The sequence below is a fragment of the Pseudophryne corroboree genome, chromosome 1 (assembly GCF_028390025.1).
Source record: "Pseudophryne corroboree isolate aPseCor3 chromosome 1, aPseCor3.hap2, whole genome shotgun sequence".
NCBI classification, from domain to species: domain Eukaryota; kingdom Metazoa; phylum Chordata; class Amphibia; order Anura; family Myobatrachidae; genus Pseudophryne; species Pseudophryne corroboree.
This window is the reverse complement of record NC_086444.1, coordinates 240,857,669-240,884,533: the sequence shown is the minus strand read 5'-3', so window position 1 is coordinate 240,884,533 and position 26,865 is coordinate 240,857,669. Positions and strand designations below refer to the sequence as shown.

Genomic DNA, 26,865 nt, shown 5'->3' with positions numbered 1-26,865 from the left:
AAAGTGCTATCCTACAGGAAGTCATTCAAAAATTGCTAAGGTCAAATGTCATTGTTCCAGTTCCACCTCTTCTACAACACAAGGGTTTTTACTCAAACCTGTTTGTGGTGCCGAAACCGGACGGTTCGGTAAGACCGATATTAAACCTAAAGTCATTGAACTCCTACTTGAGGGAATTCAAATTCAAGATGGAATCTCTGAGAATGGTGATCTCAGGTCTGGAGGAGGGGGAATTCCTGGTATCCCTGAATATCAAGGATGCGTACCTTCACATCCCGATCTGGCCGCCTCACCAGGCTTACCTCAGATTTGCACTGCTGGACTGTCACTATCAGTTCCAGGCACTGCCGTTTGGCCTCTCCACGGCACCAAGAGTGTTCACCAAGGTAATGGCGGAGATGATGCTACTCCTCCGCAAGCAGGGTGTGAACATAATTCTTTATCTGGACAATCTACTAATAAAAGCATCTTCCAGGGAAAAGCTGTTGCAGAGTATTGCTCTCTCAATTCAACTGCTCCAGGATCATGGATGGATCCTGAACTTTCCAAAGTCGAATTTGGAACCGATAAGGAGGCTGTCCTTCCTGGGGATGATCCTCGACACGGAAGTTCAGAGGGTGTTTCTGCCGGAAGAGAAGGCGTTGGTGATACAAACAATAATCCGGGATGTCTTGATGCCAGCCCGGGTATTGGTTCATCAGTGCATTCACCTTCTGGAGAAGATGGTAGCCTCCTACAAGGATCTACAGTACGGAAGATTTCATACACAGTCTTTTCAACTGGATCTCCTGGACAAATGGTCGGGATCTCATCTTCATATGCACCAGAGGATACGTCTGGCACCGAAGGCCAGAATCTCGCTCCTCTGGTGGCTGCAAACCTCTCACCTACTAGAGGGCCACAGGTTCGGGATTCAGAATTGTATCCTCCTAAGCACGGATGCAAGTCTCAGAGGTTGGGGGGCAGTCACCCAAGGGGAAAACTTCCAAGGAAGGTGGTCAAATCTGGAATCCATCCTTCCGATAAACATTCATGAACTAAGAGCCATCTACAATGGTCCTCTACTAACGGCACATCTTCTGAAAGATCAGGCCATTCAGGTTCAGTCGGACAATGTAACGACAGTGGCCTATATAAACCGTCAAGGCAGAACGAAAAACAGATCTGCAATGTCAGAGGTAATACGAATCATCCTCTGGGTGGGAAAGCACGCGGTGGCGCTTTTAGCAATCTTTATTCCGGGAGTGGACAACTGGGAAGCAGACTTCCTCAGCAGACACGATTTCCATCCGGGAGAGTGGGGCCTCCACGTTCGCAGAGGTGATATGTCTTTGGGGCGTACCTCAAATAGACATGATGGCCTCAACAAGAAGCTTCGGAGGTATTGTTCCAGGTCGAGGGACCCACAGGCAGTGGCGGTGGATGCCCTGGTAATTCTGTGGGTGTTCAAGTCAGTGTATGTGTTCCCTCCACTTCCACTCATCCCAAGGATTCTCAAAATAATCAAAAGAACAAGAGTTCAGGCGATCCTCATTGCTCAGGACAGACCAAGAATGGCTTGATACGTGGATCTTCTGGCGTTACTGCTGGAAGATCTGAGGCCTCTTCCCCTTCAAGATGACCTTCTGCAACAGGGGGCGTTCGCTTATCAAGTCTTACCACGGTTACATTTGACGGCATGGAGGTTGAACACCAGATCTTAGCTCGGAAGAGCATTCCAAACAAAGTTATTCCTACCCTGATATAGGCTAGGAAAGGAGTAACGTCAAAACATTACCATCGGATTTGGAAAAACTACGTGTCTTGGTGTGAATCCAAGAAGTTTCCTACGGTGGAGTTTCAACTTGGACGGTTTCTCCTCTTCCTGCAAGCAGGGGTGGATGTGGGCCTGCGCCTGGGCTCCATAAAGGTCCAGATTTCGGCCTTGTCCATTTTCTTCCAGAAACAATTGGCTGCCCTCCCTGAGGTTCAGACATTCTTGAAAGGGGTTCTGCACATCCAACCTCCCTTTGTGCCTCCTACGGCACCTTGGGATCTTAACGTGGTACTGCAGTTCCTGCAGTCGGATTGGTTCGAGCCTTTACAGGAGGTTGAGGTCAAGTTTCTTACTTGGAAGACTGTCACACTGTTGGCATTGGCATCTGCTAGACGTGTGTCAGAATTGGGGGCATTGATCTACAAGAGCCCCTACTTGATTTTCCATGAAGATAAAGCTGAGTTCAGGATGCGTCAGCAATTTCTTCCGAAGGTTGTGTCAGCTTTTCATATCAACCAACCTATTGTGGTGCAAGTGGCTACTGATTCCTCAATTACCTCAAAGTCCTTGGATGTTGTACGGGCTTTGAAGATTTATGTGGAGAACTTCTCGTCACAGAAAGTCGGATGCTCTGTTTGTCCTTTACGATCCCAACAAGGTTGGGTGGCCTGCTTCTAAGCAGACAATTTCTCGCTGGATCAGGTTTACTATCCAGCATGCTTATTCTACGGCAGGATTGGCGTGTCTGAAATCCGTTAAGGCCCACTCTACTCGTAAGGTGGGTTCTTCCAGAGCGGCTGCTCGGGGTGTCTCGGCTTTACAACTTTGCCGAGAAGCTACTTGGTCAGGGACGAACACGCTTGCTAAATTCTACAAGTTCGATACTTTGGCCTCTGAAGACCTAAAGTTTGGTCACACAGGAGCCTCCGCGCTGTCCCTCCCGTACTGGGAGCTTTGGTACATCCCCATGGTACTAATGTGGACCCCAGCATCCTCTCCTTCGTTTTCCTGCAGTTGTTACTTGGTTGAGTACTGCCTTGTTACTTGGTTGAGTACCGCATTGTTACTTGGTTAAGTACTGTTCAGCCGTTGCTGACTTGTTTCAAGCTGGTTGCTTGATTTTCTGTTATGTGTGAGCTGGTGTGAATCTCACCACTATCTGTGTATTTCCTTCTCTCGAAGTATGTCCGTCTCCTCGGGCACAGTTTCTAACGGAGTCTGGTAGGAGGGGCATAAAGCTAGGAGCCAGCCAATACTGTTAGACTCTTGAAGTGCCCATGGATCCCGGGGGACCCGTCTATACCCCATGGTACTAATGTGGACCCCAGCATCCTCTACGGACTACGAAAAAAGGATTTACAGGTAGATAATTAAAATCCTATTTTTTTCTAAATGGTCAATAAGCAGAGGAGTCTATGCAAAGTTGCTTGCGCTCAAGCCACTTGGTGAAGCAGCTGGACCAGTCCAAAGCGGGGTTGTCTTCTACATCCTGGATGAAGCTCTCCACTGCAGCTTCTGGTGATTTAAAATGAATCCATTGCATCTTGCGCTTAAGCTATGGGAACACAAAGAAGTTGCAAGGGGCCAGGTCTGGACTGTACAACGGATGATCAAACTCCTGTATGTGCTCATGGGCCAGAAAATCCACCAATTTCCTATACTTGTGGGCAGGTGCGTTGATGGAGAAGACCACCAACAATGCCCGTTCTTAGACTGCACCTAGATATGGCTTTCAGCAACTGGTTGGCGTACCAGTCCCTAGTGACGGTGCACTGCTGCACTAGTGATAGTTACATGACCAGTCTTAGCCACAAAAACAGCCACCATCTGCTTGGCCACAGTGCAGTCACGTCAGAACGTCTGTGGAGGTCCACCTCCAACTAGAGGTCAACTGTTGTTTGGTCTCAGGATCAAAACTGTAGATCCAGAATTCATCACCACTGATGACCTCCCAAACAGAGTTTGAGCGACCTCCATCAATCCTGGCCAGCTTATTGCAGCACCAAGTGATCCGAGCCTCCCTCTGTTCTCAAGTCATCTGATGAGGCACCCAGCATGCAGTAACTTTGCTGAGGCCAAGCTTTTCATAGAGTATCAAGCGGATGGATCCCGATGAGATGCATATCTCATTCTCTAACTGGTCCACGGGCAACCTGGCGTCCAACTCAACTATGATCCGCGTGGCAACAACGTTGTCGTCGGTGGTGGCGGACACAGGTCAGCCGCAGTGCTCATTTTCCAGGGACCATCTTCCGTGCTGAAATTCTGCAAACCACTCAAACACAGTGGCTCAGGACAATGTTTCCTCTCCAAAAGCATCTTGCAATCTGTCATAACTCTCCTGCTGTTGTAGATCACTCTTGTAGTCGTAGAAGATCATGGCTCTCCAGTGGCCTCTGTTGAGCTCCATAACGGATTTGTGAAGGAAGTGAACATGCTGAATTCTTCAGTGTGCAGTGCTGCTTATATACAGTTCTCTGCCTTGACATTTCACAAGACCTTTAGTCAGAGATTACAATTCACAACCAGACATTCACATTGTGTCTGTGCATTGCACAAGTGTACATCCAGAAACTTACTGCACACTTCTCACATACCCCACGGAAAGCAGGAAGCCACAGACCTTACACAAGCTCTAAGCTGAAATTCATATTCAATAATTCCGTATTAAGGTTTAACTAATAGGCTACTTCTCTGTACAAGATGTACAAAGACTTGGTTTACACAGAAGTTCATTTTTGGATTTCATGGGGGTGTTGAGCACTTTGTGTGCCCCAAAATTGCCCCATAGAGGTGTGCAGAAAAATTGGCATTATTGGGCTACTGTATTCTATCACAAATGACTGTGGCAACAGATGTGTCCTCCCTCATCGTTGCTGCAGTCACATTAAACAGCCCTTCTGGTCGCACGTTTTTGTGCATTTTTCTCCCAAAAAAAGTGTCTTACTTGCATTGCAAATAAGAAGCATTTTCGGGGGGTTGCATTGGAGCTTGCGGCTGTCCATACGCCCCTGTGTGCCCCGACTGGACGCATCTGTATTGTGGAGAATTCAAAACTGGCATATGGGGGGAGTTCACTGAACGGTATGTGTTCAGGATCCCGGCAGCCGGAATCCCGACAGCTGACAGGATACCAACACCGAGATCCAGAAGAGATCAGTATCTCGATGACGATTTCCCGACAGTCAGGATCCCAAAAGTAAGTATGCACTGCCAAGGTTAGGCTGTGGGAGGGGGGGTTAGGTTTAGGCTTACTCCGGGGGGGTGGGGTTAGGCTGCAGAGAGGGGATGCTAGGGTTAGGCACCACCAGGGGAGTGTTAGGGTTAGGCACTAAGGGGGAAAGGTTAGGTTTAGGCTGCAGGAAGAGAGGGGTTAGGTTTAGGCTGCAGGAAGAGAGGGGTTAGGTTTAGGCAAAACCAGGGGGTGGGGTTAGGTTTAGGCACCAATAGGAGAGGTTAGGGTTAGGTTGCGGACAGGGAGGGGTAGGGGAGGGTGGTTAGGGTATCCTGCGCACCCTTGTTTTTTGTCAGGTGGCCAAAATGGATTGCCCGAAAACAAATACAAAAGAAACATTGGTAGCATCTGGAAAAAGTCCACTTTTCGCTTCTGATTTCTCTGACGTCCTAGTGGATGCTGGGAACTCCGTAAGGACCATGGGGAATAGACGGGCTCCGCAGGAGACTGGGCACTCTAAAAGAAAGATTAGGTACTATCTGGTGTGCACTGGCTCCTCCCTCCATGCCCCTCCTCCAGACCCCAGTTAGAATCTGTGCCCGGCCAGAGCTGGATGCACCTATCGGGCTCTCCTGAGCTTGCTAGAAAAGAAAGTATTTGTTAGGTTTTTTATTTTCCGTGAGATCTGCTGGCAACATACTCACTGCTACGTGGGACTAAGGGGAGAGAAGCAAACCTACCTGCTTGCAGCTAGCTTGTGCTTCTTAGGCTACTGGACACCATTAGCTCCAGAGGGTTCGAACACAGGGCCTGACCTCGATCGTCCGTTCCCGGAGCCGCGCCGCCGTCCCCCTTGCAGAGCCAGAAGACAGAAGAAACGACGAAAACGGCGGCTGAAGACTCCTGTCTTCATTAAGGTAGCGCACAGCACTGCAGTTGTGCACCATTGCTCCCACAGCACACCACACCTTCCGGTCACTGTAGGGTGCAGGGCGCTGGGGGGGGGGGGGGGGGGGGGCGCCCTGGGCAGCAATTATAATACCTTTTGGCACAAATTATACACATAATACAGTCTGTCACTGTATATGTGTGCAAACCCCCGCCATTAAGTCTCACAAAACGCGGGACAGAAGCCCGCCGCTGAGGGGGCGGGGCCTTCTTCCTCAGCACACCAGCGCCATTTTCCCTTCACAGTTCCGCTGGAAGCATCTCCCCAGGCTCTCCCCTGCAGTATCTGGATACAAGAAGCAGGGACGGATTGGGAACAAAAAGCGGCCCTGGAAAAATTTGTACTAGTGGCCCTACATGGGCAACATCAGAGGTGTAAGGTGTAGCCATGGGCCATGGCAGCAGCACCCTCCCCCCAAGACTTTCCAGATAGTGGGCATGTCCAGCATCAAGGGGGAAGTTAAAAAGAAAAAAAAATAATATTATGAGCACATTATATGATACACCTTCAGAATTTAGGAAACTACATCATTCTTTAGAATGCTTATTACACCAACTGTATCCCAATCACTATTCACTCAATCTTATATGTCAGCCAAGCAGGCAGACAGTGCATACACTAGATCATCTGCAATCACAGGCTAAGTGGCAAAGTAATTTTCATATATGCAAATTATTTTGCATCTTATTCATTTTGTCTATAAAAAGGACCACATGTCCTCAAACAAAACAGGCCCCACGGATGCGCCGGCCCACCGGGAATCTTCCTTGTAAACCCTATGGCCAATCCGCCTCTGACAAGAAGGGTAAAAAAGAGAGGGGGGGGCACTTAAATTTAGGCGCAAATAAGATAAGTAAGCAGCTATTGGGAAAAATCACTTATTATAGTGTACATCCCTGTGTTATATAGCGCTGTGGTGTGTGCTGGCATACTCTCTCTCTGTCTCCCCAAAGGACTTTGTGGGGTCCTGTCCTCAGTCTGAGCATTCCCTGTGTGTGTGCGGTGTGTCGGTACGGCTGTGTCAACATGTTTGATGAGGAGGGTTACGTGGAGGCGGAGCAGAGGCAGATAAGTGTGGTGTCGCCCCCGACGGGGCCGACACCTGATTGGATGGATATGTGGAAGGTCTTAACCGACAGTGTCAACTCCTTACATAAAAGGTTCGATGATGCAGCAGCCTTGGGACAGCCGGGGTCTCAGCCCGCGCCTGCCCAGGCGACTCAGAAGCCGTCAGGGGCTCATAAACGCCCGCTAGCTCTGATGGTAGACACAGATGTCGACACGGAGTCTGACTCCAGTGTAGATAAGGATGAGACAAATATACAGTCTACAAAAGCCATCCGATGCATGATTACTGCAATGAAAAATGTATTGCACATTTCTGATGTTAACCCGGTTACCACCAAGAGGGGTATTATGTTTGGGGAGAAAAAGCAGCCAGTGACTTTTCCCCCATCTGATGAATTAAATGAGTTGTGTGAAGAAGCGTGGAGTTCCCCTGATAAGAAACTAGTAATTTCTAAGAGGTTACTGATGGCGTACCCTTTCCCGCCAACGGATAGGTTACGTTGGGAAACATCCCCTAGGGTGGACAAGGCGCTAACACGCTTATCTAAAAGGGTGGCACTGCCGTCTCAGGATACGGCCGCCCTAAAGGATCCTGCGGATAGAAAGCAGGAAGCTATCCTGAAGTCTGTGTATACACACTCTGGTACTCTACTGAGACCTGCTATTGCTTCAGCCTGGATGTGTAGTGCTGCAGCAGCATGGACTGATACCCTGTCAGACAACATTGATTCCCTCGACAGGGATACTATTTTGCTAACCATCGAACATATAAAAGACGTTGTCTTATATATGCGGGATGCACAGAGGGACATTTGCCTGCTGGTATCTAGAATTAATGCAATGTCCATTTCTGCCAGGAGAGTATTATGGACTTGGCAGTGGACAGGTGATGCTGATTTTAAAAAACACATGGAGGTTTTGCCTTATAAGGGTGAGGAATTGTTTGGGGACGGTCTCTCGGACCTCGTATCCACAGCAACTGCTGGGAAGTCGACTTTTTTACCTCAGGTTCCCTCACAGCCTAAGAAAGCACCGTATTATCAAATGCAGTCCTTTCGGCCTCAGAAAGGCAAGCGGGTCAGAGGAGCATCCTTTCTGGCCAGAGGCAAGGGTAGAGGAAAGAAACTGCACCAGGCAGCCAGTTCCCAGGAACAAAAATCCTCCCCTGCTTCCACTAAGTCCACCGCATGACGTTGGGGCTCCACAGGCGGAGCCAGGTGCGGTGGGGGCGCGTCTCCGAAACTTCAGCAACCAGTGGGTTCGCTCACAAGTGGATCTCTGGGCTGTACAAATTGTATCTCAGGGATACAAGCTGGAGTTCAAAGCGACTCCCCCTCGCCGTTACCTCAAATCAGCCTTGCCAGCTGCTCCCAGGGAAAGGGAGGTAGTACTGGTGGCAATTCACAAGCTGTACCTCCAGCAGGTGATAATCAAGGTCCCCCTCCTTCAACAGGGCAGGGGTTACTATTCCACAATGTTTGTGGTACCGAAACCGGACGGTTCGGTGAGACCCATCCTGAATTTAAAATCCTTGAACACTTATATAAAGAAGTTCAAGTTCAAAATGGAATCGCTCAGGGCGGTTATTGCAAGCCTGGAAGAGGGGGATTTTAAGAAGGGAGTTATAATTATCCCGTACTTGGACGATCTCCTCATAAAGGCGAGGTCCAGATAGCAGTTGTTGGTCAGCGTAGCACTCTCTCAGGAAGTGTTGCAACAGCACGGCTGGATTCTGAATATCCCAAAGTCGCAGCTGATTCCTGCGACGCGTCTGCTTTTCCTGGGCATGATTCTGGACATAGAACAGAAGAAGGTGTTTCTCCCGGTGGAGAAGGCCCAGGAATTGTCATCTCTGGTCAGGGACCTCCTGAAACCAAAACAGGTATCGGTGCATCACTGCACGCGAGTCCTGGGAAAGATGGTGGCTTCTTACGAAGCAATTCCCTTCGGCAGGTTCCATGCAACTTTCAGTGGGATCTGTTGGACAAATGGTCCGGATCGCATCTTCAGATGCATCGGTTGATCACCCTGTCCCCAAGGGCCAGGGTGTCTCTGCTGTGGTGGCTGCAGAGTGCTCATCTTCTCGAGGGCCGCAGGTTCGGCATACAGGACTGGGTCCTGGTGACCACGGATGCAAGCCTCCGAGGATGGGGGGCAGTCACTCAGGGAAGAAACTTCCAAGGACAGTGGTCAAGTCTGGAGACTTCACTACACATAAATATACTGGAACTAAGGGCCATTTACAACGCCCTGAGTCAAGCAGAGCCCCTGCTTCAAAACCAACCTGTACTGATTCAGTCAGACAACATCACGGCGGTCGCCCATGTAAACCGCCAGAGCGGCACAAGAATCAGGATGGCAATGGCAGAAGCCACAAGGATTCTTCGATGGGCGGAGAATCACGTGCTAGCACTGTCAGCAGTGTTCATTCCGGGAGTGGACAACTGGGAAGCAGACTTCCTCAGCAGGCACGACCTCCACCCGGGAGAGTGGGGACTTCATCAAGAAGTCTTCACACAGATTGTAAATCGCTGAGAACTGCCACAGGTGGACATGATGGCGTCCCGCCTCAACAAAAAGCTAAAAAAATATTGCGCCAGGTCAAGGGACCCTCAGGCGATAGCTGTGGACGCACTAGTGACACCGTGGGTGTACCAGTCGGTTTATGTGTTCCCTCCTCTTCCTCTCATACCCAAGGTACTGAGGATAGTAAGAAAGAGAGGAGTAAGAACTATACTCATCGTTCCAGATTGGCCAAGAAGAACTTGGTACCCAGAACTACAAGAAATGATCTCAGAGGACCCATGGCCTCTGCCTCTCAGACAGGACCTGTTACAACAGGGGCCCTGTCTGTTCCAAGACTTACCGCAGCTGCGTTTGACGGCATGGCGGTTGAACGCCGGATCCTAGCGGAAAAGGGCATTCCAGATGAAGTTATTCCTACGCTGATAAAGGCTAGGAAAGACGTGACAGCAAAACATTATCACCGAATATGGCGAAAATATGTTGTTTGGTGTGAGGCCAGGAAGGCCCCTACAGAGGAATTCCAGCTGGGTCGATTCCTGCACTTCCTACAGTCAGGAGTGTCTATGGGCCTAAAATTAGGATCCATAAAGGTCCAGATTTCGGCCCTATCTATTTTCTTTCAAAAAGAACTGGCTTCACTGCCTGAAGTTCAGACGTTTGTTAAGGGAGTGCTGCATATTCAGCCCCCTTTTGTGCCTCCAGTGGCACCTTGGGATCTTAACGTTGTGTTGGATTTCCTGAAATCACACTGGTTTGAGCCACTTAAGACCGTGGAGCTAAAATATCTCACGTGGAAGGTGGTCATGCTGTTGGCCTTAGCTTCGGCTAGGCGTGTGTCAGAATTGGCGGCTTTGTCATGTAAAAGCCCATATCTGATCTTCCATATGGACAGGGCAGAATTGAGGACTCGTCCCCAATTTCTCCCAAAGGTGGTATCAGCGTTTCATTTGAACCAACCTATTGTGGTGCCTGCGGCTACTCGGGACTTGGAGGATTCCAAGTTGCTGGACGTAGTCCGGGCTTTAAAAATGTATGTTTCCAGGACGGCTGGAGTCAGAAAAACTGACTCGCTATTTATCCTGCATGCACCCAACAAGCTGGGTGCTCCTGCTTCAAAGCAAACTATTGCTCGCTGGATCTGTAGCACGATTCAGCAGGCTCATTCTGCGGCTGGATTGCCGCATCCAAAATCGGTGAAGGCCCATTCCACAAGGATGGTGGGCTCTTCTTGGGCGGCTGCCCGAGGGGTCTCGGCATTACAGCTTTGCCGAGCTGCTACTTGGTCGGGTTCAAACACATTTGCAAAATTCTACAAGTTTGATACCCTGGCTGAGGAGGACCTTGAGTTTGCCCATTCGGTGCTGCAGAGTCATCCGCACTCTCCCGCCCGTTTGGGAGCTTTGGTATAATCCCCATGGTCATTACGGAGTTCCCAGCATCCACTAGGACGTCAGAGAAAATAAGAATTTACTCACCGGTAATTCTATTTCTCGTAGTCCGTAGTGGATGCTGGGCGCCCGTCCCAAGTGTGGACTCTGTGCAATACATGTATATAGTTATTGCTTCACTAAAGGGTTATTGTTATGAGCCATCCGTGAACGGAGGCTCAGTTGTTGTTCATACTGTTAACTGGGTATGGTTATCACAAGTTGTACAGTGTGATTGGTGTGGCTGGTATGAGTCTTACCCTGGATTCCAAATCCTTTCCTTGTTGTGTCAGCTCTTCCGGGCACAGTTTCCCTAACTGAGGTCTGGAGGAGGGGCATGGAGGGAGGAGCCAGTGCACACCAGATAGTACCTAATCTTTCTTTTAGAGTGCCCAGTCTCCTGCGGAGCCCGTCTATTCCCCATGGTCCTTACGGAGTTCCCAGCATCCACTATGGTCTACGAGAAATAGAATTACCGGTGAGTAAATTCTTATTATTTCTTCTCCTTTAATTGAATTCCCTTCCTATATGTGCAAGTCGTATTGAACTAATTTTTTTACCATATATATACAGGGCCCGGGGCTCAAGATTGTCATGAGCCTATTTTGAGAAGCTGTGACCTGTGTTGGTGTGACCAGTGCCATGTGAGTATATACGCCCCATACACTATCAGCACCAATGTCTGAGTAAATACTGTACATAAAAGTAGGAGAAAATGCATCAGTTTGTAAGGAAATTAAAAATACAATTTTAATACTTGTGATTTTTGACAAACCAAGTGGTTTGCTGGGCAACTAGACATCATCATACTGTCATGATGATGGACTGATGGGAGGTGGTAGAAAACCTGTGCTGCTCCTTGAATGTGTGCAAGCTGCCATCGTTCAAATAGTATAAAGGCTTAATACAGTTATAGCAAATAATAAGCCTGATTCGGATTTGGAAGTAAGGCGGAAAAAGCATGTACGGTAATATTGTATTTGGTACAAACCATGTTGTAATGCAAGCGGAGGAAATACATTTATATTTTTTCTGTGCATGGTAAATACTTGCTGATTTTGCATGCACTGTAGCTCACAAATGTTAGGCAGCTTTACTGTTATATTGCAATTAAGATTTCAGTTTGGACACAAAATACCCAAATCTAAATCTCTGCACATTACATCTGCCCCACCTGTAGTGCGACATGGTCTTGCCCAGGTGCACAGTTACTTGCTTTTTTTCCTTTGCTTTCAAGTCCGAATCAGGCCCAATGTGTGTTGCCCTGGCACTGACAATGATAGCAAAAAATGTGTTTTCAAATTTGTAATTTATTTTATTCACAAAAACAATAATTGCTGTGCACAGCCATACTCCATGAAAAAAAAAAAAAAATATTCTACAATATAAACAAAGTTTTAAATTTCAGTCATAAAGCCAGTGTATTGGCATTAAATAAAGTCTCAAAGCGGGACTTATTCAATTAGGTTTTCCCCATGCGTGGGCCCCGCAGTTCTGTACACGAGTACCTTTGGACAGACTGAACCTCGCAGCTCAGTCCACGTGAGAGCCCCCAAAATTGGGTTGCGCACGAGAGAAAAACACACTGATTCCGCAGTTTACGTGGAATGAATGGTTTTCCGCATGTGAATCACGATTTTTGGGCACGGGAAAAAAGGCTATTTTATTGAATAGCCTTTCCCCGCGCTGCAAAGAATTTTGCTGGTAATTAGTTGCTAATTGAATTCCCCCCTAAGAGTCTTTGAATGAGCGCAAGCTCTAATGTTCAAACCAGCGCATAAAAGTGCTTCAATCCTGTGCATTAGTGCCAGGGCAGCTCACATCATTTGTCATGATGCTGTGACTATTTGTACCTGGAGGCCAGAAACTGTATTTATATCCTTCCCATTGTTAATCTGACCATGTATGTACTGTATATCAGAGCTCTTTTTAACTATTTTTAAATTAACATCAGACATGCAACAAAAACAAATTACTCAACAACTCATTGGCGCCAATTCTCTCTCTGGCACAGGGCACCAAAAAGTCTAGTTACGGCTCTGCTCAGAATGTTCATTCCTGGCTCTCAAACTCACAGATTTTATGAACATAGCTACTATTCGTTGTAACATTTGTTATGACACACAATGGATCCTGAAAGAGATCAGTGAATATTTTCTCTGGTTTTCATACTGTTTATATGAAAACAGCTTTTTTTAAGTTTGCCATAGTAAAAAACGATGCATTAAAGTCATGAGGTGCCATTTATCAGCAGTATATTTTGCCTACAAAACCAATTATATGGACAAAATATATTTCATTTTGCATATTTTCGGGGGGGGAAATTGCATAACCAATTTTGTTAAATGAATTGAGTTAGAAAATCAGACATGCATCAGTTTGGCCATTCCTCAAACTGGGCTAGTTTACAACAAATTATTTTAACAAGTTTGTGTCTTTTATTTATCAAATGCATAGTTGGTTTAAAAAAATCTTGTGTATTGTCTGTTTCTTTAAATGAGCTCACATACCCTCATTTTTGACAATGAGAATAAAATGTATCAGTTTACCATATGTATTTTATGTTTTAAAATGTTATTTTGTAATAAGAAGTTTCGCATAAAAGTAATATTTTGTAATACATTTGCTTAAGTGGTATAAATAAAATCCACACATCAATTTTGGAATGAACTGATTTCTGGTTCAGGTGTACAGTATTTTATATTTTGTAATATACAATTTTGTGATTCTGTAGTAGACTTAGTATATGTAATTTATATTAGTAAATAACATTTTATTATGCAAAATCTATTTCACATCAGCAAACTCTTGATATTGGAAATCAGTATTATTTTATTTTTTAAGTGATTGATTTTGCAGCACAACAAACAATACATTTAAGGTTATGCGTAACTATATTGACAAAATAACTAATGAACAAACAGCATTCCTAAAGAAAAGTGACCATGATTACTTACTTGTCCTAGTGTCTAGCCATATTGTGGGCTGTTCAACACCATTTTTCATCCAAGAAACAGGAATAAACCACGTGTGACTGTAGGAAGAAAATAACCTGTATTAATGAACTCATTTGTTGTCATATATTTTTTGTACTTACTATTAAAACATAGACAAATGAAATTATAACTGAAGGTCAGCTTTGTGTAAGCATTACTGGCAAGAGTGTACGGTATACAGTATATTCAGATTTATCTCTTGAGGAGGTATTATACTGTACATAATGGAATTATCTGCACCACAAACATTTCCTGTTCATCAATGCAAGACGTTGGCATTTGCTAGCAGGTGGAATACACTTCAGAAAGTACTGGGATTAGAGCCTTAAAGCTGCTGGGATATAGGAGGTATAGAATTAATGGTTCCTAACTGGACGGCTGCCGTAATCCAATATTATGTTGTAATTGCTCTATACAGTACTTTCTGTTCTAGCAGTAATTTACTGCTGCTAATTATCCCACCGGGGGCTATCTAATTAGCCCTGATAAACTGGTGCGAGATGCCACTTATCGGGCATTTTGTTTCATCTGCCGGAAACAGCCCCATTTTCATGCGAAAACAGGGCTGTTTCTACCGAAAATACACAGGTTTGACTGAACCTGTGTGTTTTCGGGAGGAAAGCTTCTTTTTTTATAGGTGATACAAATTGGCTAGCCTTTAAAGAAAATATCGCATTTTTCGCACCTGTTTTTTCACCTGTAATTGGATACCCCCCTAAGGGTGGAATTCAACTAGCTCCAAAGCCTTTTGCATACAGGCTGTTAACTTTCTAACTAATGTGATATCCACATTGTGGCACCATTGAATAGGAAAAGTTTGGGTACCAGCAGTAGTGGACACCTCTACCTGGGGTGGCGCAATAACTATAAAGTAAATTGTCTTAAAGTAAACAAAGCCATTAAATATTAGTTGTTCTACCAATTACCTTCTGCGAAATCTGCTAGATTTTAAATATGTTTTGTTTTGCAATGGAAAATTATTTTTGTTTTCAGTTAGTCTGCTTAATATATATCCAAAATGTACATCTTTTTGCAGCAATATACTCTACTGTATCTACTGTAAGTTCAATGCATTCCATAGTAAGGCAGCATTTATTAAAAGCTGTTTTTTTGTTTTTTTTTCCAGCAGGTTTGTAACTGACACATTTCATCAGTGCATACATCGTGTAAAGAGGGATCCTCTTGTGCAGCGTAGCCGTGCGCGACTGAAAAGAGAGCATGGCCTATGGAAAGGGGGCGTGGCTTTGCGGGAATACTGCGATCACGAGTCACTCCCCCGTCTTCGTCAATGAGCGGGCATGGCCAGTACACTGTGAGTAACCAGAGCAGGGTGTGACAGGAGCCTCCCAACTGTCCCCCCCCCCCACCCCACGCGGGACACTGCGACCAGCAGGTGGGACAGTCCCTGAAAATGGGACTTTCCCGCAAAAATCGGGATAGTTGGGAGGTATGCCAGTGGGTTCAGGTATGAATGGTCGACCATGTTATGGTCGACAGTCATTAGGTCGACCACTATTGGTCGACATTGACAAATGGTCGACACATGAATATGGTCGACACATGTAAAGTTGACGCATGAAAAGGTCGTCATGAGTTTTTTTACTTTTTTTGGTGTCGTTTTCTGCGTAAAGTGACCCCAATTAGTGCACCGCGTCCCCTCGCATGGCTCGCTTCGCTCGCAATGCTTCGGGCAAGATTACCGTTCCCAATCGTAGTCCACGTGGACCGTAAAGTATGGAAAAGATCCCCAAAAGAAAAAAAAATTTGTAAAACGCATGTCGACCTTTTCATGTGTCGACCTTTAATGTGTTGACCATTTTCATGTGTCGACCATGTAAATGTCGACCAATAGTGGTCGACCAAATGACTGTCGACCATCCAAAACGGATACGATGCCGGTGATGATTTTACCACCAGTTTTATCATTCAGCATTTTTGGAGGATTAAAACAAAAATTGTCAATAATTAATGTGTGACATTTCTAAATGCTACTATTCTATACATTTACACCTCTGCATCTAGGGATACTTCGGCAAATGCTAAGCTGCACTGGCACCTTCCAGGTACCACAGGTAGAACATTAATAATTCCCCCTTAATAAATAAAATTGTGTGCACTCTTAATTTTCAATAATATTTGTGCCCCACAGTGACACCTAAATTTTTATATTGTACAGTAATAATAAATATATATATATATATATATATATATATATATATGTATATAGTATTAATATTATTATTATTTGCTGGCAACAGCCACCCTGCTTCCTGGGACTTTGGGGGGGAGTAGTGTCCAACCCTGAGAGGTTGATGGCCATTATCTCCACTGACAGGACACTGAGCTCCTGAGGGTGTTGATCGTTAGCCGCCGAGGCGACCGCTCTCTCCCGCAGAATACCGCCACCCCCTAACAGAGCCAGAAGATTCCGGTGGCGAGTGAGCAAGCGGGGTGCCGGTGTGAATGGCGGCAACAGGGTAGGAGCGCAGTACTTACTGTGCTCCGGAGAGCTCAGCGGTACACAGTGCGGCGCTATGAGGGGTGCCCTGAGCCAGCGCAGACACCCTACACTGGTTACTCAAGGCTATCAGGGACCCCGGTAACTCTGCCAGCCATACCTCAGGCCAGTATAAATAATTGAAAGTGCGGGAAGACGCGACATGTTCAAGGGGCGGAGCTTTTCCTCAGAGCGGACCCAGTGGCTTCCAGCGCCATTTTCTCCCTGCAGATGCAGCTACAGAGACGCTGACTGGGAGTGCTGTCCCTCCACACGACTCCAGCTATCCTGTGCGGTACCAGGGGGTTGTAGAAGGGGGGGGGAGGCTCCATATTACTGTGTAGTCTATGAAGGGTACACAGTCAGCGCCGGGTATTTTGATTACAACTGCCTAATTAAGCGCTGTGTGTGCTGGCTTCAAGCTCTGTGTTTCTCTGCAGATACTTGGGGGGAAAACTGTCTGACTTTCCCTGTGTGTGTGTGGGTGTATGTTCTCTCACATAGCCATGTCCAGGGACTATGTGTCTTATACTGCAGAAGAAGTTTCTTCTCCAAAGGAATCCATTCCCTGTACCCAGGAATGTAATGTCTTGTCTCAGGCTTCTATCTCTGAGCCTGAATGGCTGACTTCAATTAAAGGAATGATCTCTCAGATTGCTACTAGGGTGGCTCATACTGAGACTGAAACTCAGGTTTTAAAGAATTATATGGCAGTTTGGTCAGGTTCTGTTCCTATTCCTTCTCTAGCCCCTAGCATATACCCAAAGAAACATGCGCTTGCCCAGATTATGCAAGCCGACACGGATACCGACTCTGATACAGTAGACGGTGATGGGGATGTGCTGAGGCGGGCGGCATCCCTTGCAAAGGGGGTGCAGCTCATGATTGAGGCCATTAGAGATGTATTAAACATTACTGACACACCACCTGAGCAGGTTAAGGAGGCTCAATAAGACAATAAGAAAGCCTCACTAACCTTCCCTGCGTCTAAAGAATGAAATGCTCTTTTTGAAAAATCCTGGGAAACCCCGGAGAAAAAAATTCCAGATTCCCAAGAGGGTTCTGGTTGCTTTTCCCTTCCCTGAGGAGGATAGGAAAAAATGGGAAAAACTGCCTATAGTTGACGCATCTGTTTCCAGGCTGTCAAAAAAGGTGGTGTTGCCTGTTCCCGGATCTACCGCGTTAAAAGAACCGGCTGATCGTAAAAAATTTACACTAAGCTCAAATCCATATACACTGCTTCAGGGGTGGCGTTATGGCCTACTATTGCTTGTGTATGGATTTCTAAAGCTATAGTAAAGTGGTCAGGCTCTTTACTAAAAAGATACAATGGATATAAAAGACATTGAACTGTTTTTATGTAACATACAGGATTCTGCGGGTTTCATGGTGGAGTCCATGAAGGACCTGGGTACGCTGAATGCAAGAATATTTTCCATGTTGGTCTCAGCTCGCAGAGGACTCTGGCTACGCCAATGGTCTGCAGACGCGGAATCCAGGAGAAGTGTGGAGAACCTACCCTTCACAGGTCAGGCTTTATTTGGGGAAGCGTTGGATGCGTTGATTTCCACGGCTACCGCGGGTAAGTCACCTTTTCTTCCCTCAGCTGCTCCTTCTATGAAGAAATGAAGAAACCCTTATCTTCCTCGGCATCACAGTCCTTTCGGACCGCTAAAACAAAAAAGTCCAAGCCTCCTACCACTTTCTTCAGAGGTGGTCGGGCAAAATCAAAGAAGCCTGCTCCTGCAGGCTCCCAGGACCAGAAGCCTACTTCTGGTTCCTCAAAATCCTCAGCATGACGATGGACCGCACAGCCTGGAGAACATGTTGGTGGGTGCGAGACTCAGACGTTTCAGCCACGCCTGGGTGTCGTCCGGCCTGGATCCCTGGGTACAGGATATTGTGTCCCAGGGGTACAGACTGGAGTTTCAAGAACTCCCGCCTCACCGATTCTTCAAATCGGGCTTGCCAGCTTTACTGACAGAAAGGGCTATCCTACAGGAAGCCATCCAAAAATTGGAAAAGTCAGAGGTCATTATTCCAGTCCCACCTCATATGCAACACATGGGTTAATATTCAAACCTTTTCGTGGTACCGAAACCGGAAGGTTTGGTCAGACCAATTTTGAACTTGAAATCGTTAAACACTTTTCTCTAACGTCCTAGTGGATGCTGGGGACTCCGTAAGGACCATGGGGAATAGACGGGCTCCGCAGGAGACATGGGCACTTTAAGAAAGAATTTAGATTCTGGTGTGCTCTGGCTCCTCCCTCTATGTCCCTCCTCCAGACCTCAGTTTGAATCTGTGCCCGGACGAGCTGGGTGCTGTTCAGTGAGCTCTCCTGAGCTTGCTGTAAGAAAGTATTTTGTTAGATTTTTTTTATTTTCAGGGAGCTCTGCTGGCAACAGACTCCCTGCATCGTGGGACAGAGGGGAGAGAAGCAGCCCTACTCTCTGCAGATAGGTCCTGCTTCTTAGGCTACTGGACACCATTAGCTCCAGAGGGATCGTACACAGGATCTCACCCTCGTCGTCCGATACCGGAGCCGCGCCGCTGTCCCCCTCGCAGAGCCGGAAGATAGAAGCCGGGTGAAAGAAGCAAGAAGACTTCGAAATCGGTGGCAGAAGACTCCAGTCTTCACTGAGGTAGCGCACAGCACTGCAGCTGTGCGCCATTGTTCCCAAACTACACCCACATACTCCGGTCACTGTAGGGTGCAGGGCGCAGGGTGGGGCGCCCTGGGCAGCAATTAGGACCTCTTGGCAAAAGTTTGACATATATACAGTTAGGCACTGTATATATGTATGAGCCCCCGCCATAATATTGTACATAAACGCGGGACAGAAGCCCGCCGCTGAGGGGGCGGGGCTTCTTCCTCAGCACTCACCAGCGCCATTTTTTCTCCACAGCTCCGCTGAGAGGAAGCTCCCCAGGCTCTCCCCTGCAGATACACGGTAGAAGAGGGTAAAAAAGAGAGGGGGGGGGGGGGGCACATAATTAGGCGCAAAAATCATTATTACAGTGGCTACTGGGTTAACACTAAGTTACTGTGTGATTCCTGGGTTATATAGCGCTGGGGTGTGTGCTGGCATACTCTCTCTCTGTCTCTCCAAAGGGCCTTGTGGGGGAACTGTCTTCAAAATGAGCATCCCCTGTGTGTGTGGTGTGTCGGTACGCTTGTGTCGACATGTTTGACGAGGAAGGCTATGTGGAAACAGCGGGAGCAAATGAATGTGGTGTCTCCGCCGACGGCGCCGACACCTGATTGGATGGATATGTGGAAGGTTTTAAATGACAATGTTAATTCCTTGCATAAAAGGTTAGATAAAGCTGAAACCTTAGGACTGTCAGGGTCTCAGCCCGTACCTGATCCTATGTCGCAGAGGCCGTCAGGGTCTCAGAAGCGCCCACTATCCCAGATTGTTGACACAGATACCGACATGGATTCTGACTCCAATGTCGATTACGATGATGCAAAGTTACAGCCTAAATTGGCTAAATCCATCCGTTATATGATTATAGCAATTAAGGATGTGTTGCACATCACAGAGGAAACCCCAGTCCCTGACAAGAGGGTTCATATGTATGGGGAAAAAAGGCAGGTGGTGACCTTCCCCCCTTCACACGAGCTAAATGAGTTATGTGAAAAGGCTTGGGAATCTCCAGATAAAAAACTGCAGATTTCCAAACGGATGCTTATGGCGTATCCCTTCCCGCCAACGGACAGGTTACGCTGGGAATCCTCCCCTAGGGTGGACAAAGCTTTAACACGCTTATCCAAGAGGGTAGCCCTGCCGTCACAGGATACGGCCACCCTAAAAGATGCTGCGGATAGAAAGCAAGAGGGTACCCTGAAGTCCATTTATACACATTCAGGTACCTTACTAAGGCCGGCAATTGCGTCGGCGTGGGTGTGTAGTGCTGTAGCAGCATGGACGGATACCTTATCTGAGGAACTTGATACCTTAGACAAGGATACTATATTAATGACCCTGGAGCATATAAAAGACGCTGTCCTATATATGAGAGATGCTCAAAGAGACATTAGCCTACTGGGCTCTAGAATAAATGCAATGTCGATTTCTGCCAGAAGGGTCCTGTGGACTCGGCAATGGACAGGTGATGCCGACTCAAAAAGGCACATGGAGGTTTTACCTTACAAGGGTGAGGAATTGTTTGGGGAGGGTCTCTCGGACCTGGTCTCCACAGCTACTGCTGGAAAGTCAAATTTTTTGCCATATGTTTCCTCACAGCACCGTATTACCAAATGCAGTCCTTTCGATCACAAAAAGGCAAGAAAGTCCGAGGTGCGTCCTTTCTTGCCAGAGGCAGGGGCAGAGGAAAGAAGCTGCACAACACAGCTAGTTCCCAAGAACAGAAGTCCTCCCTGGCCTCTACAAAATCCACCGCATGACGCTGGGGCTCCACAGGCGGAGCCAGGCCCGGTGGGGGCGCGTCTCCGAAATTTCAGCCACAAATGGGTTCACTCACAGGTGGATCCCTGGGCAATAGATATTGTGTCTCAGGGATACAAGCTGGAATTCGAAGAGATGCCCCCTTACCGATACCTCAAATCGTCCCTGCCAGCTTCCCCCTTAGAGAGGGAAATAGTGTTAGCTGCAATTCACAAATTGTATCTTCAACAGGTGGTGGTCAAGGTTCCCCTCCTTCAACGAGGAAAGAGTTATTATTCGACCATGTTTGTGGTACCGAAACCGGACGGTTCGGTCAGACCCATATTGAATTTAAAATCCCTGAACATATACCTGAAAAGGTTCAAGTTCAAGATGGAATCGCTCAGAGCGGTCATCGCAAGCCTGGAAGGGGGGGATTTTATGGTGTCTCTGGACATAAAGGATGCATACCTTCATGTCCCCATTTATCCACCTCATCAGGCGTACCTCAGGTTTGTGGTACAGGATTGTCATTACCAATTTCAGACGTTGCCGTTTGGTCTCTCCACGGCACCGAGAATATTTACCAAGGTAATGGCAGAAATGATGGTACTCCTGCGGAAGCAAGGGGTCACAATTATCCCATACTTGGACGATCTCCTCATAAAGGCGAGGTCCAGAGGGCAGTTGCTGATCAGCGTAGCACGCTCTCTGGAAGTGTTACGGCAACACGGCTGGATTCTAAATATTCCAAAGTCGCAGTTGATTCCTACGACTCGTCTGCCCTTCCTGGGCATGATTCTGGACACAGACCAGAAGAGGGTTTACCTCCCGATGGAGAAGGCTCAAGAGCTCATGACACTGGTCAGAAACCTATTGAAACCAAAACAGGTGTTGGTGCATCACTGCACGCAAGTCCTGGGAAAGATGGTGGCATCATACGAGGCCATTCCCTTCGGCAGGTTCCATGCGAGGACCTTTCAATGGGATCTACTGGACAAATGGTCCGGATCACATCTTTAGATGCATCGGTTAATCACCCTATCCCCCAGGGCCAGGGTGTCTCTCCTGTGGTGGCTGCAGAGTGCTCACCTCCTCGAGGGCCGCAGATTCGGCATTCAGGACTGGGTCCTGGTGACCACGGATGCAAGCCTCCGAGGGTGGGGGGCAGTCTCATAGGGAAGAAATTTCCAGGGTCGGTGGTCAAGTCAGGAGACTTGTCTCCACATCAACATCCTGGAACTAAGGGCCATATACAACGTCCTACGCCAAGCGGAGTCCCTACTTCACGACCACCCGGTTCTGATTCAGTCAGACAACATCACCGCAGTGGCTCATGTAAACCGCCAAGGCGGCACAAGGAGCAGGGTGGCGATGGCAGAAGCCACCAGAATTCTTCGCTGGGCGGAGAATCACGTAAGCGCACTGTCAGCAGTGTTCATTCCGGGAGTGGACAACTGGGAAGCAGACTTCCTCAGCAGGCACGACCTCCACCCGGGAGAATGGGGACTTCATCAAGAAGTCTTCGCGCAGGTTGCAAGTCGGTGGGAGCTGCCACAGGTGGACATGATGGCATCCCGCCTCAACAAAAAGCTACAGAAGTATTGCGCCAGGTCAAGAGACCCTCAGGCGATAGCTGTTGACGCACTGGTGACGCAGTGGGTGTTCCAGTCGGTCTATGTATTTCCTCCTCTTCCTCTCATACCAAAGGTGCTAAGAATATTAAGAAAAAGAGGAGTGAGAACAATACTCATTGTTCCGGACTGGCCAAGAAGGACTTGGTATCCAGATCTGCAAGAAATGCTCACAGAGGACCCGTGGCCTCTGCCTCTAAGACAGGACTTGTTGCAACAGGGGCCCTGTCTGTTCCAAGACTTACCGCGGCTGCGTTTGACGGCATGGCGGTTGAACGCCGGATCCTAGCAGAAAAAGGCATTCCGGATGAAGTTATTCCTACGCTGATAAAGGCTAGGAAGGATGTGACGGCTCAACATTATCACCGTATATGGAGAAAATATGTGGCTTGGTGTGAGGCCAGGAATGCCCCTACGGAGGAATTCCAGCTGGGCCGTTTCCTTCACTTCCTACAGTCGGGAGTGACTTTGGGCCTTAAATTGGGTTCCATTAAGGTTCAGATTTCGGCCTTATCCATTTTCTTTCAAAAAGAACTGGCTTCTCTGCCTGAAGTTCAGACGTTTGTAAAGGGAGTGCTGCATATTCAGCCCCCTTTTGTGCCTCCAGTGGCACCTTGGGATCTTAATGTGGTGTTGAGTTTCCTGAAATCACACTGGTTTGAACCACTCAAAACGGTGGAATTGAAATATCTCACGTGGAAGGTGGTCATGCTATAAGCCTTGGCTTCGGCTAGGCGTGTGTCAGAATTGGCGGCTTTGTCACATAAAAGCCCTTATCTGGTTTTCCATGCGGATAGAGCAGAATTGCGGACCCGCCCACAATTTCTGCCGAAAGTGGTTTCATCCTTTCATATAAACCAACCTATTGTAGTGCCTGTGGCTACTACTGACTTGGAGGATTCAGAGTAACTGGATGTGGTCAGGGCTTTGAAGGTTTATGTAGCCAGAACGGCTAAGGTCAGGAAAACAGAATCTTTGTTTATCCTGTATGCTTCCAACAAGCTTGGGGCGACTGCTTCAAAGCAAACTATTGCTCGCTGGATCTGTAACACGATTCAGCAGGCTCATTCTGCGGCTGGGTTGCCGCTGCCTAAATCAGTTAAGGCCCATTCCACAAGGAAGGTGGGCTCTTCTTGGGCGGCTGCCCGAGGGGTCTCGGCATTACAGCTTTGCCGAGCGGCTACTTGGTCAGGTTCAAACACCTTTGCAAAGTTCTACAAGTTTGATACCCTGGCTGAGGAGGACCTTGTGTTTGCTCATTCGGTGCTGCAGAGTCATCCGCACTCTCCCGCCCGTTTGGGAGCTTTGGTATAATCCCCATGGTCCTTACGGAGTCCCCAGCATCCACTAGGACGTTACGGAAAATAAGATTTTACTTACCGGTAAATCTATTTCTCGTAGTCCGTAGTGGATGCTGGGCGCCCATCCCAAGTGCGGACTTTTTCTGCAATGCTTGTATATAGTTATTGCTTAAATAAGGGTTAAGTTATGGTTGCATCAGGGTTTATCTGATGCTCTGTTGTTGTTCATTCTGTTAACTGGGTAAAGTTATCACAAGTTATACGGTGTGATTGGTGTGGCTGGTATGAGTCTTACCCTGGATTCCCAAAATCCTTTCCTTGTACTGTCAGCTCTTCCGGGCACAGTTTCTCTAACTGAGGTCTGGAGGAGGGACATAGAGGGAGGAGCCAGAGCACACCAGAATCTAAATTCTTTCTTAAAGTGCCCATGTCTCCTGCGGAGCCCATCTATTCCCCATGGTCCTTACTGAGTCCCCAGCATCCACTACGGACAACGAGAAATAGATTTACCGGTAAGTAAAATCTTATTATTTGAGGGAGTTCAAGTTCAAAACGGAGTCTCTGAGAGCGGTGATCTCAGGTCTGGAGGAGGGAGAGTTTCTGGTATCCCTGGATATCAAGGATGCGTACCTCCACATCCCGATTTGGCCTCCGCATCAGGCTTATCTCAGATTTGCACTGTTAGTCAGTCACTATCAGTTTCAGGCACTGCCATTTGGGCTCTCCACAGCACCGAGGGTGTTCACCAAGGTGATGGCAGAGATGATGGTTCTCCTCCGCAGACAGGGAGTGAACCTAATTCCATATCTGGACGATCTGCTGCTAAAGGCATCATCCAGGGAGAGATTGTTGCAGTCCATTGCTCTCACGACTCGTCTGCTCAGGGAACACGGTTGGATCCTGAACCTTCCAAAGTCACATTTGGAACTGACAAGGAGATTGTCTTTCCTGGGGATGTTCCTCGACACGGAGGTGCAGAGGGTGTTTCTAACGGTGGAGAAAGCGTTGGTGATACAATCAATGGTCCGGGATGTCTTGAAGCCTGCCCGGGTACTGGTTCATCAGTGCATTCGCCTTCTGGAAAAGATGGTTGCCTCTTATGAGGCTCTTCAGTACGGCAGATTTCATGCTCGATCCTTCCAACTGGACCTCCTAGACAAATGGTCGGGTTCTCATCTACATATGCACCAGAGGATACGTCTGTCGCTGAAAGCAGAGATTTCACTCCTCTGGTGGCTGCAAATGCCTCACCTTCTGGAGGGCCGCAGGTTCGGGATTCAGGACTGGATCCGTCTAACCACGGATGCAAGTCTCGGGATGGGGCGCAGTCACTCAAGGGGAAAGGTTCCAAGGAAGGTGGTCAAGTCTGGAATCCAGTCTTCCAATAAACATTCTGGAGCTAAGAGCTGTATACAACGGTCTTCTCCAAGCGGCAGATCTTCTGTGAGATTGGGCCATTCAAGTGCAGTCGGACAATGTAACGATGGTGGCCTACATAAACCGACAAGGCGGAACGAAGAGCAGGGCTGCAATGTCGGAGGTAACAAGAATCATCCTCTGGGCTGAAAAGCACGCCTTAGCGCTGTCAGCAATTTTCATTCCGGGAGTGGACAACTGGGAAGCAGACTTCCTCAGCAGACACGATCTCCATCCAGGAGAGTGGTGCCTCCATCCAGAGGTGTTCATGGAGGTGACAAATCTTTGGGGTGTACCTCAGATAGACATGATGGCCTCCCGTGTCAACAAGAAGCTTCGGCGGTATTGTTCCAAGTCAAGAGATCTGCAAGCAGTGGCGGTAGACGCCCTGGTGACTCCGTGGGTGTACCAGTCGGTGTATGTGTTCCCTCCACTTCCACTTATTCCAAGGATCCTAAAGCTCATAAGGAGAACAAGAGTTCAGGCAATCCTCATCGCTCCAGACTGGCCAAGAAGGGCTTGGTACGCGGACCTTCTGGGTCTACTGATGGAAGACCCGAGGCCTCTCCCTCTTCAGGGGGACCTGCTGCAACAGGGGACATTTGCCTATCAAGACTTACCACGGCTACGTTTGACGGCATGGAGGTTAAACGCCAGATACTAGCTCGGAAGGGCACTCCGAACAAGGTTATTCCTACCCTGATACAGCTAGCAAAGGAGTAACATCTAAACATTACCATCGCATTTGAAAACGGTATGTATCTTGGTGTGAATTCAAGAAGTTTCCTACGGTGGAGTTTCAACAGGTACGGTTTCTCCTCTTCCTTCAAGCAGGTGTGGATATGGGCCTGAGGTTGGGATCTGTAAAGGTACAGATTTCGGCCTTATCCATTTTCTTCCAGAAACAACTGGCTTCCCTCCCTGAGGTTCAGACTTTCTTGAAAGGGGTTCTGCACATCCAGCCTCCCTTTGTGCCGCCTACGGCGCCCTGGGATCTTACCGTGGTGTTACAGTTCCTCCAATCGGATTGGTCGAGCCTCTACAGGAGGTTGAGGTCAAGTTTCTCATGTGGAAGGCTGTCACTTTGTTGGCCTTGGCTTTCTGCTAGACGTGTGTCAGAGTTGGGGGCTTTGTCTTGTAAAAGTCCCTACTTGATCTTCCATGAAGATAGAGCTGAGCTCCGGACACGTCAGCACTTTCTTCTAAAGGTTGTGTCAGCTTTTCATATCAATCAACCTATTGTGGTGCCAGTTGATACTGACTCTTCAATTCCATCAAAGTCTTTGGATGTTGTGAGAGCTCTGAAAATTTATGTGAAGAGAACTGCTCGTCACAGAAAATCGGACTCTGTTTGTCCTGTATGATCCCAAGAAAATTGGGTGTCCTGCTTCTAAGCAGACAATCTCTCGCTGGATCAGGTTCACTATCCAGCATGCATATTCTATGGCAGGATTGCCGTGTCCAAGATCTGTTAAGGCCCACTCTATTCGTAAAGTGGATGCTTCCTGGGCGGCTGCCCGGGGTGTCTCGGCTTTACAGCTTTGCCGAGCGGCTACTTGGTCTGGGTCGAACACGTTTGCTAAGTTCTACAAGTTCGATACTTTGGCCGCTGAGGACCTAAAATTTGGTCAATCAGTTCTGCAGGAGCCTCCGCGCTCTCCCTTCCATTCTGGGAGCTTTGGTACATCCCCATGGTACTAATGTTGTACCCACCATCCTCTAGGAC

General features: G+C 47.7%; 1 protein-coding gene across 1 annotated transcript in view; it reads right to left on the bottom strand.

Moving 5' to 3' along the window:
* LVRN (laeverin) overlaps nucleotides 1–26,865 on the bottom strand; it is a 273,477-nt gene that overhangs the window by 78,718 nt on the left and 167,894 nt on the right. The window contains exon 11 of the mRNA XM_063964163.1: nucleotides 13,859–13,935. Within this exon, the coding sequence (XP_063820233.1) occupies nucleotides 13,859–13,935 (77 nt within the window). The remainder of the gene's footprint in view (nucleotides 1–13,858; nucleotides 13,936–26,865) is intronic.